Source organism: Garra rufa, chromosome 18, assembly GCF_049309525.1.
Source record: "Garra rufa chromosome 18, GarRuf1.0, whole genome shotgun sequence".
Lineage (NCBI taxonomy): Eukaryota > Metazoa > Chordata > Actinopteri > Cypriniformes > Cyprinidae > Garra > Garra rufa.
In genome coordinates this window covers 8180833-8194904 of record NC_133378.1, presented here as the reverse complement: position 1 = coordinate 8194904, position 14072 = coordinate 8180833, and the positions used below count along the sequence as shown (strand labels likewise).

The window sequence follows — 14072 nt, the reverse complement described above, 5'->3', positions numbered from 1 at the left end:
CGCAGTGTAGAGTTCCCGGAAGGGAACGTCTCAGGTTACGTATGTAACCCTGGTTCCCTGAGGGAACGAGACACTGCGTCTCGGACCATAATTCCTGCATCCCTGCTGAGCTCGCTTCATTCCTATGAGCTGACGCCAGCTTCAAACGCACGTGCTTTTATACTTCCTGGTCGATGACGTCACCGCGCCTGTGACGTCACTCCCGTTTCTCATTGGACGTTGGACTATGACTCAGAGTGCGGCCCGCCAATGGCGTTCCCCATAGCGTTTCAGGACGCAGTGTCTCGTTCCCTCAGGGAAGCAGGGTTACATACGTAACCTGAGACGTTTCACTTGTTGTTGTTGTAACACCCTGATATGAACAACAGATGGAGCTCAAAGATCACTTTGACACTCCAAATATCTTTTCATTTTCCTAAATTTCCCAGTCCGCAGGAACAGGATTGAGCAACTCTGCTGTAGACTGTGGAGTGCAGCAGTTGGAGCGAGGCAGATTCTTCTAAGAGTCAGTCTCAAAATAAAGTGTAAGTGTTCAGCCAATAAAGTGTCGGGCTATGTATTTCATAGAAAAGTGTGTCTAGTACTATATAAATTACCAAGGTTTAATTGGCATCTTTATTTCAAACGACCCGACCGACCACGACCCGAATATCATTAAAAATATTTTTGGATGACTCGAAACCGCAGGCACCCGCTCATTTCGGATCAACCCACGCATCACTGATGGATATGGATATCTATGGATAGTTCTACAAGACGGGCTTTGGTTCTACTAGCGATTTGATTGGAGACCAACAGCCAATCACAATTGACCTTTAATTTTTCCGATTGGTTGATTTTGTGGCACACTTGTTACGCTGTTGCAAGTTGAGCGAGCGTGTGTGTCAAGAGTTGAGCGCGCACAGAATTAAGAAGTTGAGAGAGAGGGGGACTTGACAGGAGCGCAGAGAATACGTTTGTGAGAGAGCACATGAGTAAACTGCGTGAGAGGGGTTATTATTGCATCTTAATATGGATAATAGCAAATACATTTATTGAGCACGGAATCGTTTTTACCATTTGACGAATTTTTTTTGCGATTGTTATTTTCTGTTCAAAATATAATGTAATGTGCTTGCAAAATATAGTTATAGTATAGTATAACTTACAATTACTCGCTCAGGAATGAGGCGCACATATAACGCCATAAAGTCGACTTTTCCCATCTATCCATGGCGCTGTGCCTATGTTGGGCTGACAGAGATCTGTCCAGCTCTCAATTTACACTGGTGAGACTGTCATCACACTAAACACACACAAGCTTTCTTAATCATGCCATTACTGTTTCCTTCACATTCTGTTGCTCTTTTACAGGAAATGCCCTGGCGTTATGAGGTTGTGACCAGCAGGTGTCAGTCTGTCCTCTATCTTGACTGACGTCAAATATCTGAAACGAGTCTTAATTTTCTTGGAATAAATGTAATACTACAAATACTACTACTACAGTTTTCTTTAATTGATTTGGTACTATTTTCATAAGTAAGGTATACATTTTAAAAACTCTTAGTTCAAAACTTTAAACTGATCTCACTTGTAACACAACTAGTCATTCTTTCAAAACCTGATTTCATGATTTCACTGTAGTTCACATACAGTATCTCACAAAAGTGAGTACAGCCCTCACATTTCAGCCCCCATTTTAGTATATCTTCTCAAGGGACAATACTATACAAATGAAACTGAATGAAACAGTGTGCAGCTTGTATAGCAGTATAGATTTATTGTCCCGTGAAAATTACTCAACATACAACCATTATTGTCAAAATAGCTGGCAACAAAAGTGAGTACACCCTAAGTGACATTGTCCAAAGTGTCAATATATTGTGTTAGCACCATTCTTATCTGGCACTGCCTTAATCATCCTGGGCATAGAATTGACCAGTGCTGCACAGGTTGTTGTTGGGATCCTCTTTCCCAACAACAGCTGCTGGGCGTTGGTGCTGGACACATGGTCTTGCTTACTTCTGGGCAATTTTCCCCTAAAATATGGTTACAGTAAGTAGGTGTACACACACACACACACACACACACACACACACACACACACACACACACACATGTTGGGTTTACATGTTTTACGGGGACATTCCATAGGCGTAATGGTTTTCATACTGTACAAACCGTATTTTCTATGGCCCTACACCTACCCTACACCTAAACCTAGCCCTCACAGGAGATTGTGCACACTTTTACTTCATCAAAAAAACTCACTGTGCATGATTTATAAGCCTGTTTCCTCATGGGGACCTGAGAAATGTCCCCACAAGGTCAAAATCTACTGGTATTCCTATCCTTGTGGGGACATTTGGTCCCCACAACGTGATAAATACCAGGTACACACGCGCTCACACACACACACACACACACACACACACACACACACACGCGCGCGCACACTCTGTATAGTTATCTTTCTGAGGACATATATCGACACAATGCAATTTCTAGCTCCATACCCCTAACCCTATCCTATCCACCAGAACTAAGTGCCTCACCCAAACCCTTACACTAAACCTAACCTTTACCCAATTACAAGCTGATCCCTAAAACCAAGTCTTGACTCTCAAACAGGCCTTTGAAAGGGTCTCAAAAAGTGAGGACCGGCCAAAATGTGCTCATTTTACAAAATTGGCCTCACTCCGGTAGTCTAAAACTCAAGATAGTCCTCACAAAGATGTACAAGTGGACACACACAAGGCAACACACATTTAAGACCCTGTTTAGGGAAAGGCTGCAACATAAACTGAAATTGGCAACGGCCCTCACAAAGATTGCTGTACAAGTGCACACACACACACACACACACACACACACACACACACACATTTACGAACTTGTTTATGGAAAGGCTACCAACATCAACTGAAATTGGCAATCAAAAGCCGCGTTTCCACTGTCGGGCCAAAAGCGGGCTTGCTAGTGCATGCCAGGGCCAGTCGCGTTGTCACTTCCGGGGCCTGATCATGCCTCGTCGGTGCTTCCTCAGGGCCAAAGATCCTTTACATGTATTCACAGAACCACAAGCGCAACTTCAATGGTGAGCAAAGGCCAAAACAACAAACAAACACCAAGCAAGCTCCTAACAGAAAAAAACTAAATTCCCTAACAAAACAAAAACAAAATAAAAATACAGTAAGCTACCCAAACTCCCTCTCTAATAAAAAACAGGAGTAAACAAATTTTACTAAAGAAAATTTGCACTCACCCCTACAGCTTCCAAGTGTGTAAATCTAGCTTCTTATTCGCAGCTTCATATTGCTGCTATCCGTTCCATCTTAAAAAATGGTGGTGCTGTATCTCAGTTGCCTTTGAGGGTGCGTTAGAAATTCCACTGGGGGCTTATTCCCATGGCACCTGACTGTCACTATACAAACATTCTATAATTTTTACGGTAGCATTTTGAAGTTAAGGACCCATGAATTTGACGGTTATGACAATTCAGTAACAGGTCAAACTGCCAATTGACTGTCACCATACAAAACTACAGTCATTTCTATGGTAGCATTTTGAAGTTATGGACTTGGAAATTTGATAGATATTTAAATTCAGTAACAGGACAAATTGCATTATTGGCCCAATTGTTGGTGCTGTATCTCAGCTGCCTTTGAGCGTGCTTTAGAAGTTCCAATGGGGTCATATTCCCATGGCACCTGACTGTCATCTCACAAAACTACAATTGTTTTTACCATAGCCTTTTGAAGTTATGGACCCATGAATTTGATATATGTGACAATTATAGACAAGCTATTGCATTCATGGCCTAAATGGTGGAGCTATATCTTAGCTGCTTTTGAGGGTGCGTTAGAAATTCCACTGAGGCCTTTTTTACCAAGCCACTTGACTGTCACCATACAAAATTACAGTCATTTCTACGGTAGTATTTTGATGTTATATAGACCAATGAATTTGACAGATATGACAATTCGTTAACAGGACAAATTGCATTTTGGCCCAATTGGTGGCGCTATATCTCAGCTGTCCTTGAGGGTGTGCTGAAAGTTTCACTAGGGGCTTATACCCAATGAGCTAAGCCCCTTCCGAAAATTTTAGCACACCCTCAAGGACAGCTGTGATACAGCCCCCTCCATTTGGGCCATAAATGCAATAGCTCGTCTATAATGTCACTTGTCAAATTCTTGGGTCCATAGCTTTAAAATGCTACCGTGAAAATGATTGTAATTTTGTATGGCGACAGTCAAGTGCCTGGGGAATAAGCCCTTAGTGGAATTTGTAATGCACCCTCAAAGGCAGCTGAGATATAATGCCTCTAAATGGGCCAATAATGCAATTTGTATTGTTAATGAATTGTCATCTGTCAAATTCATGGGTCCATAACTTCAAAATGCTGATGTAAAAATTATGGAATTTTTGTATGGTGACAGTCGAGTGCCTTGGAAATAAGCCCCCAGTAAAATTTGCAATGCACCCTTAAAGGCAGCTGAGATATAGCGCCACCAATTGAGCCAATAATGCAAATTCTCCTATTACTGAATTGTAATAACGGTCAAATTCTTGGGTTCGTAACTTCAAAATGCTACAATAAAAATGATTGGATTTTTGTATTGTGACAGTCAAGCACATTCAGAATGAGGCCTCAGTAGAATTTTTAACGCACCCTCAAAGGCAACTGAGATATAACACAATCAATTGGACCAATGATGCAATTTGTGCTGTTACTGTATTGTCATATCTATCAAATTTATGGGCCCATAACTTGTAAATGCTACCTTAGAAATTATTGTAATTTTGTATGGTGACAGCTAAGTGGCTTTAGGATAAGGCCTCAGTGGAATTTCTAAGACACCCTTAAAGGAAGCTGAGATATAGCGCCACCAATTGGGACTATAATGCAATTCGGCCTATTACTGAATTTTCATGACTGTCAAATTGATGGGTCCATAACATCAAAATGCTAACATAGAAATGACTGTAATTTTATATGGTGACAGTCAAATGCCTTGGGAATAAGGCGGCAGTGGAATTTGTAATGCACCCTTAAAGGCAGCTGAGATATAACGCCACCAATTGGGCCATAAATGCAATAGTTCATCTGTAATTGTCACATGTCAAATTCATGGGTCCATTACTTTAAAATGCTATGGTAAAAACGGTTGTAATATTATATGGTGAAAGTCAAGTGGCTTGGGAATGAGGCCCCAGTAGAATTTTTAACACACCCTCAAAGGCAACTGAGATATAGCGCCACCAATTGGGATAATAATGCAATTTGTCCTGTTACTGAATTGTAATATCTATCAAATTCATGGGCCCATGAAAAGTTGGACAGTAAGAGCTTTATGAAAGGCAGTTACTGTGAATAAAACATTTATATAGATGAAACACGTATTTTGTGATGTGTACTGTACTAAAACAACTGAAAATGTTTGAAAAAAGTGAACTTTTGATGATTTGTTGTGATTTCCTTGTGAAAAATTGTACCAAACCAATAATAAAAAATACTACTACTACTACTCTTGACATACTTATCTACACATTTTGCCTGTTATTCTTTAAAAACTTGGTCAAGCTTCATTAAACTTCATTCAGTCTAAGGCACAGAATATTGAACACTGTTGTTGGGAAATTTATCAGTCTACTTTAAATAAATAACTTTATTTATGAAGCAGTATAAATACGCTGCAAATTATATATTTCATTATTAAACCTGGGAAATTTAGGAAAATGGAAACTAGCCCATTACAGTTTTTTTATAATTGGTCTGGTATTATTTTCTCAAGCAAGTGGTACATTTTCAAAACTACTAATCTCACAATCTCACAGCTTTTAAAAACGTAGTTCTGGTGGTTTTAGCTTGTTTACTGTACACCATGCCATTTAGACATTGCACTGTTTTTTGTTATAAGTCACTATTGGGTCAGAAATGACAAGGCAAATTCAATGGAGAGCGTTAGGTGTGGTTTTTCAGTCTCGTGTAGAGGAGAAGCCAGACTAGACTGACGGCAAAAGTCCTTGTGCGTGACGCTTCCCTGGTGGGCGTGGTCGCTCTGTCTCTAGTATATATATATAGTTAGGCCACCGCATTCTCTTCAGAGAAAAAAAATAATATGACTAAACCAGAAGGGCTCGTGAGCGTTATGAGCGTTTTTGCATTAATGATCGCCGTCAGGGCAGGTGGATTCAGTTCTTCGTGTAACTGTAGTGCTGCGACTGATTTACAGAGAGTGGAGGTGCAACGGGGAGAGAAAATTTTATATAATGAGAAATTTGAATTTATGAATGTCCGTCGAGTCACATACGAAGCATGGAGAAACTGCGAAAATCGGAAACTGATCTTCGTCTACTGTTCACCTGAGGAGAAGGGCTGCAACGCGAGCTCTTCTACCTTTTTATTCCAGATTGAGAATAACAGCGCTTCTGTAACTCCGCTTGATGACAGTGAATTAGGATGTTACTTTGTCGAAATTATTGCCAACAATGTGGTCCAAATGCTCGTTGTAGTCTACGGTGGGTCATTAATCTGTCTAAAGTGCTGTCATTTTTTTGTTATATTTCACCAGAGTGTCAGTTTCTGTATGTTCTTTCTCTATGTTGGGAAAACACCACTTCAATGTCACTGCTATCTGTCTTTGACTTTATAAATCCAAAAACTACCCCCCAAACCTGTTGTAGAGGTTTAGATTCCTAAAGGCTGCATGAAACATTCTTCCCTATGAAGTATGTTTGAGTGGAACAGCTTCTCGAATTAAGAAAAAAAAAATACTTCAATCTGATGTGATCGACAGGTGGACATTTATTTGGGATGTATCATTTACTTTCATTGCCCTCTCTTTCTTTTAACACACTTTTTACTGCCTATCGTTCCTAGTAGCCTACTCTCTAGCAGCTATAGCTGACAAACTCTCTATAACCATAGTACTCTAATAGCAATGCCTTAGCAACCTGTCTACATTTTAAGATCTAAAGTTGCCCTTAAACTTAATTTTCTAGTTGTTTTTGTTCAATACCGATTTTCCTATCAAAGGCAAAGAGACTTCCTGGACAATCGGCCTGGAAGTGATTGCAGTGGGCATCGCATTGTTTACTGTAGTTGTCCTTTTGGCCATCATTGGTGTCATCAACTGCATATGTCAAAAGGTAAGTATTGATAGAGTAAAGTGTAGCAGCACTTCTGTTTTTGTGACACTTATTAACAGCAGTGATCAAGTGAGGACTATGTATTTTACAGTGGAGTTTTGAGATACTTTGCTCACAAAGGGCTCGCATTAATATCACAAATGTGTCGTTCATTATGTTCCTTGATTCATAATATCATTGTATTATATAGTGGTTATACAGTAACATTGATTGATTTGTATGATATTTTGGTATGTAAAAAAGGCTCATGTGCAGTTGCAATAACAGATAATTGCTGAGAGTAATTTAATTCTCAATGTTCAATGTCTTTCTCCTAAAGACACCAAATAATCCTGATGCTGGTGATGGTGCAGGGAATTCAGATGTGAACGCAACTCTCATCTCAACAACCAGTGGAGGTCAGTTCACTAAAGTTGACCCTGGGTTTTGTATCATGGACAAATATAGTTAGCTTTTTCTTACATTTTACAACCTGTGCTAAACTTGAATTGTCACTTTATCAGATATTTTTAAGAAATGTAATATTGTTTGTGTGTCATTTGAAATGTAAAAGAGTTTTCACATATTTTAAACCAAAACCATTCGGAAAAAAAAGTCAAATTTTTTTGTCAAAATGAGGTTTTCATTCAATTATTATTCTATAACATCTTGTCTACCATCTCTGAAAATATCTTGGCAAAATTCACTTGTTTAGTGCAGAAAATTGGCTATTCATTGCAGCAAGCAGATTTAACAAACAAAGACTTAAAGGAACACTCCACTTTTTTTGGAAATAGGCTCATTCTCCAACTCCCCCCAAGTTAAAAAGTTGATTTTTACCGTTTTGAAATCCATTCAGCCGTTCTCCTGTTCTGGCGATATCACTTTTAGCATAGCTTAGCATAGATCATTGATTCCTATTAGACCAATAGCATCGCGTTCAAAAATGACCAACGAGTTTCCATATTTGTCCTATTTAAAACTTGCCTCTTCTGTAGTTATATTGTGTACTAAGACCGGCGGAAAATGTAAAGATGCGATTTTCTAGGCCAATAAGATTAGGACCTACACTCCCATTCCGGCGTAATAGTCAAGGAAGTTTGCTGCCGTAATATGGACGAAGCGGGCGCAGTAATATCGCGCATTGCTTGAAATTAGTTCCCAGCTAGGTAACTTCCAATGAGGAACATTCCCTGTGCATACAGTTGGTCACGTTGTGCTGCGTGATATTACTGCACCTGCTTCGGCCATGTTACGGCAGCAAACTTCCTTTACTACTACGCCAGAATGGGAGTGTAGTTCCTAATCTTATCCGCTTAGAAAATCGCAGCTTTACATTTTCTGCCGGTCTTAGTACACGATATAACTCCAGAAGAGTCAAGTTTTAAATAGGACAAATATCGAAACTGGTCATTTTTGAATGTGATGCTATTGGTCTAATAGGATTCAATGATCTATGCTAAGCTATGCTAAAAGTGATATCGTCAGAACAGGAGAACGGCTGAATGGAGTTCAAAACTTAAAGGTCCCATATTGTCAAAATCGAAATTTCCTGGCTTTTTTCATGATAACTGAGGTCTAGGGGCTATGTAACTACCATATGAGTTTCAAAACAGTCAATCCACAGTAAACTGCACACAGCCTGCTTAAAGTAGCTGTTCATTTTCATGAGCCGCTGTGACTTCCGTAACGATGTGACATCCGATCTACTCAGTCACCGCCTTCAGTCACCACCCCGAACACCAACCACCGTCCCACCCTCCTTTTGTCAAACCCAGACAACAACGCATCCATTCCATTGTTGAGCAACAACAACACAAAAACAAGTCGAGAAAACCCTGTTCAGTCGATAGATGTCGAAACTACATCATTGCACAGGCTTCAGAACAACGTGAATATAAGAGACCACTGGCACGTCAACTTCAGCCTCTTTCACTCAGCGATTCCGGTAAATACACGGATAATGTGAGATTACGTTTGGTTGTGAGATGTAATGCGACGCGTACGATTCACTAAACTGAAACTAACCTGAACAAACTGTGCTTCAGCGCTGATAGTGAGGAGCTGGCTCTGCCCGATCGCTGCTTCATTCCACTTTGCACGTATTTTTTCGTTGTGAAGAGTCGCATGGTAACGTGCATCATCACTACAACACTGCCTTTATGGTTCTGGCTTTTGTTCACACAGCTCTCATTCCCGTAATTTTCCAGAATAAGCCCCCAATTGTGAAAGGGGCTTTACTGAAGCAACAGTTATGTAGCTTACTGCATTCGGTGTTTGAAAAAGAAAAAACATTAATGATCATTCTGAAATATCCTGTTGAGTATCAGCAGGCTAGGCTCTCTCTATTGCTCTGAGCTCGCTTACAGCATACATGACTGTAGTTACCTGTGATTGGCCTGGCTGTGCGTCACTCAGAAAACAACAGGCCAATCAGAAGAGAGGCTCATGAATATTAATTAGATGGGCCAAAATCGACCTGTTTTTGACAAAGCTCCTAAAAAAGGAGCTGTAAAAATATATTGAGATGGATTTTGGCACTTATACCGCAAATATATATTCTTAAGGACATCAACAACTAAAATAAACCTCCAGAAATGTGTACAATATGGGACCTTTAAACAATCTTACTCATTTCAATCTACTTAATCTTGGTGATGTCAGTGACGTAAATGATGTTATAAAGGACGATTTCACATCCAGAGATGAAGGATCGGATGATTTAGTTACTAAAGAGGAGGAGTCCGATGACAGTCTGTTATATACACAGGTGCACGAACAGTTGCACTGCGCTTGCTTTTCTAAATGTAAACTACAAGGTACTGTTTGCTATCTAAACATACAAGGGGTGATCAAAAATTCAGAGACTAGACTATGCCCATGATAAACAACGGAAAACTGTTTGTGTAATGATGCAGAATATCGCTCCTGATTTGACAGACAACTCTCGTTAAACCTGTGAAGTGAAAGTGAGACCCATCTCACTTTAAATACGAAATTCATAGCTATCAGCCAACTTAAGATGTTATTGCTTTATGTTCAGTTTTAGAAAGGGCTTGAACCAGTCTTTCATATAGGATCAAAATCTAAAAAAGGTCAAATTTCACCGTGTTGGGCGTTCCTAGATCGCATCACATATTAAAACATTATGCCAGACTCCTTAAATTATATATTTAAGAAAAGTTCATTGATTTTAATTAAAAAATAACATCATTTTCACAGTGATTTCAAGTCATTGTATGAATTGCATTTTGTATGTATTTTTAATAGAGTTAAATTTAGTTTAGAAATGGCTATTGAGGTGAATGTATTTAGTTTTATTTCCATATTGCTGAATTTAATATATTTGTGCCACAAATTTTGGTCACTTAACTGACAAAAGCACTAATAATACAACACTCTTCTTTTCCTTTATCAGCAGATGAACACAACACAAATGATTCCTTCAAGACGGTCGACACCTTTTGCTTGGTTGAGAAGAAACTGAAAGACCACATCTATCAAAATCCAGTTATTTTAAATGATAGTAAAATGTCTATTAATAATAGCTACTATTCATTATATTATTGATTGTTAAAAAATATACTATTTTATTAAATTGTAAAAAAAAAAAAAAAAAAATTAAAAAAATGTATGTTGTAATAATTACTCAATTATAAATATTCATAATATTCCATTATTTAATAATAAATATTCACAATAGTTCCAATTCATGGTAATTATTTGTTATCATTTAAGATCTTTAAATATTTATATTTTCTTCTTCTATCAGTGCTGGCAATTGTTTAATCTTATGATTGAAGTGTTTCATGGAATATTTGTCTTTATGAATATTTTCAAGGTTTTATGGGTTGTTGTTGGAAAGCAGTTTGGTAGAACAACACATACATAAGATAATTCAAACTTTGCTCAATTTTTTATAGAATCATCCCTTCGTCGCTGCTTGCTTTTAGTTAGCCTAATACAGTTCTGGAGACCAGTTAAAATAATTATTTTTAGATATCAGATGAAACTCTGCGGACTGGTTTTGGAGAGCAGACAAAATGGATGTTTTCTGTCCTGACTCAAGAGTATATTCATTATCCACCAAGTTGGCCAGGAAGGGTATGAGGGGCCGTATCAGCCATAATTATTGAAAAGCATTTTACAAACACAAGTGAAATAAACACATTGATCAGCGATAATGAAATTCATTCATATGCATAATTAAAAAAAAAACTCTTACATACGCTAGTAAAAACATTGATCAACCTTGGTGTTTGTAAGAGGTTTTTCGCATAAGAAAGCATTTCGCTAATGTTTATGAATGCCTTCACTACTGTATGTAAGAGGTTTTTCAGTTATCCATATGAATGAATTTCACTAAGGTTGATCAATGTTTTTCGTTTCACTAGTGTTTGTAAGAGGCTTTTCAATAAAGGGGTCATCGGATGCCCATTTTCCAAGTTCATATGATTCTTTAGAGTCTTAATGAAAAGTCTATAATATAATTTTTGGTTAAAAATTCTCAATCTCTTACGCTGGTTTCACACTGGATGCGCAAGCAGCTGAACCGCGGATGGTGTACTGCAACTACACATGAGTATCGTTCATTCGGTTGCGCATTTCAGGTGTTCTCCAACAATTGTCTGTCATGTGCTTTTATTTATGATATGGGCAGCATGTTGTGATGCGGACGTGTTCTCCTCTGTCCCACATACACACGTGCATAAAGGCTAACATGCTGTATATAGGTAGTTTACAAGATAAAAAATATTAATCTTTTTTTATGTTGTAGAATTAAGTGGCAAATGAGAAAAGCTAAATTATTTAATACATTTTCAGACGAAGGTCGTCCTAATGATTCCCAGTGTGGTTTAAAGGGGTCCTATTATGCTTTTTTACTTTTTGAACTTTAGCCAGTGTGTGGTGCGTATGTTTGGGCATAAAAAACATCTACAAAGTTACAAATCTCAAATTTCACTCCAAAGGGAGATATTTAGTTTTTAAAAAATCCCTTTTCAAGAACTTTAACGAAACGGCTCATTTGGACTACAGCGGGTGGGGGATTCGCCTAACTTTAGCCATGTATTATGGACGGCCGCTTTTGGGATGCTACAGCGAGCCGTAGGTCGGCTCATTTAAAGGGCAAGCTTTAACTAAAGGGTCCACGAACTGCAGAGGGTCCAAACACACGCAGATCCGCGGCTGATGTAAAGACGAACATTGACTAGTGATCATCTGTGGACGCATAGACACAGTAGAATACATTAGAACAATAATGACTGCGGTCACGTCAGCCGTGTCTTGAAAATACAAGGTCACGCAAGCCACACTTTTTTTTTGTTTGCGCGTCTAATCGCGCACTTACGGTATGGGTGCTGAGAGCGGTCAAAATGGATGTAAAGACGCTGTCAGAACGTCTCCTTTTTACTTTAGCTGATACACACACGCATATATATATAGGCTATACAGGGGCGAATTAAGGTTGTCAGGGGCCCCTAGGCTGCTCTTTGTGTGAGGCCCACCCACTTTTCAACAGGCCCATCCAAAATTTTTCTTCAAAAAAAAAAAAAATACTTTTTTTTTAATATATTCTAATTTTGTCAAGAATTATATAAAAAAAATCGGCAGTAAGCTCATAATTTGTACTAAAATAGTCTAAATGTTAGTTTTAAAAAGTTCATTTTAAAAAGCTGGTTATGTCTAACCAGTCTTTGATGTTTCTGCGCAAGTTCAGCAGACAGTGGTTCGGGTTTGTTCCGATCAGAGCATGTGAGCAGAGAGCGCATTTCTGAATATTCCGCTTGCTCATTACCCTCAGGGTCGCTCGCTCAACCCAGAATGGCCTGCAAATATGTGGAATAAGGGCTGCCTCCGACTAAAGTTTTTTCTATTCGACTAGTATAGTTGTTCATTTAAGCCATTCGTGGACAAATCACCTCTTTATATTAATTTTATTACTTAGGCTATATACCCGATAGATGAGCGTTTACGTAATATAGCCGCACTCAAGCGCAGGACCACAAGGAGACATTTAATTATTTATTAATAAACTGGTGTTTTCTGTGTCGCAGCAAAGATGAAGTTGACGATGTGGTCTCGTCATGAACGTCAGAAAGAAATGCACATTTCATATGATTACATATTCAGATGAATATTTGAATATTTTCATTTAAAAGTAGACATTTCAAACTTTCTATAATAGATAGCCCAGGGGCGGATCTAGAAAATTATTCATGGGGTGGCAAGGGGGTGGCATTAAAATTATGAGGGGTGGCAACACTGAAGCAAGCATCCTTGCATGTTTTTTGTGGATTCAAGGAACGCTATTCTTATTTAACTTCTCTTTATTGAGTTATATGCAAAACTGTAGCGAGTTTAAGTCTATGCCAAGTTTAATTTACAAAGCAAGACAATCCTTAAGTCAAAAACATAATAAATGTACAGAAACCACATTTAAATCACCAACAAATATCTTCTAAATGAATAAAATAAATCACATTATTCAGTGCAACAAGAGCAACAAAATGACCTTTTCAAGTATTCAAATATCTTGGATGAGACATGAAAACAAATTCAATAATTTTAGTACAAGTAAAGCAACAAAAGTCCCTTTAAGTCTCTCTTCTTTTTTTAACAAACCAACAAATTTGCATGGACCTAAAACTAAATAACAAATTTTGGTGTAACAAGGTTATGACCAGCAGTTTATTAAACCATTCACAAACAGCTTTGGTGCACATGTGTACAGTTGCAGACATATTGTTGTTGAGATTACAGTTGTCAGGGTTCTAGCACCAAAGTAAAATTCAAGCACTTTTCAACCACTGCCAAGGTGCATCTTCAAGATTTTCCAGCACTGTGGTAAATGACATGTTCACATACACGAGTTCTTCATTTTAAAACAGATGTTATTGTGCTATTGAAAAACAACTGTCTGGATTGCATATAACATTGCCTAATATAAATAGCCAACA

General features: G+C 38.3%; 1 protein-coding gene across 2 annotated transcripts; it reads left to right on the top strand.

Moving 5' to 3' along the window:
* The first annotated feature begins 6109 nt into the window (after window positions 1-6109).
* Window positions 6110-10822, top strand: LOC141291327 (uncharacterized). 2 transcript variants are annotated; one of them, XM_073823501.1, is made up of 4 exons: window positions 6110-6504; window positions 7022-7134; window positions 7454-7532; window positions 10535-10822. In XM_073823501.1, exons 1-4 carry the CDS (start codon window positions 6135-6137, stop codon window positions 10681-10683), a joined length of 711 nt encoding a protein of 236 aa, XP_073679602.1. In that variant the 5' UTR covers window positions 6110-6134; the 3' UTR covers window positions 10684-10822. The 2 variants fall into 2 exon arrangements, with proteins under 2 accessions (XP_073679602.1, XP_073679601.1); XM_073823500.1 differs by having other exon boundaries at window positions 10532-10822.
* Window positions 10823-14072: the final 3250 nt, after the last annotated feature.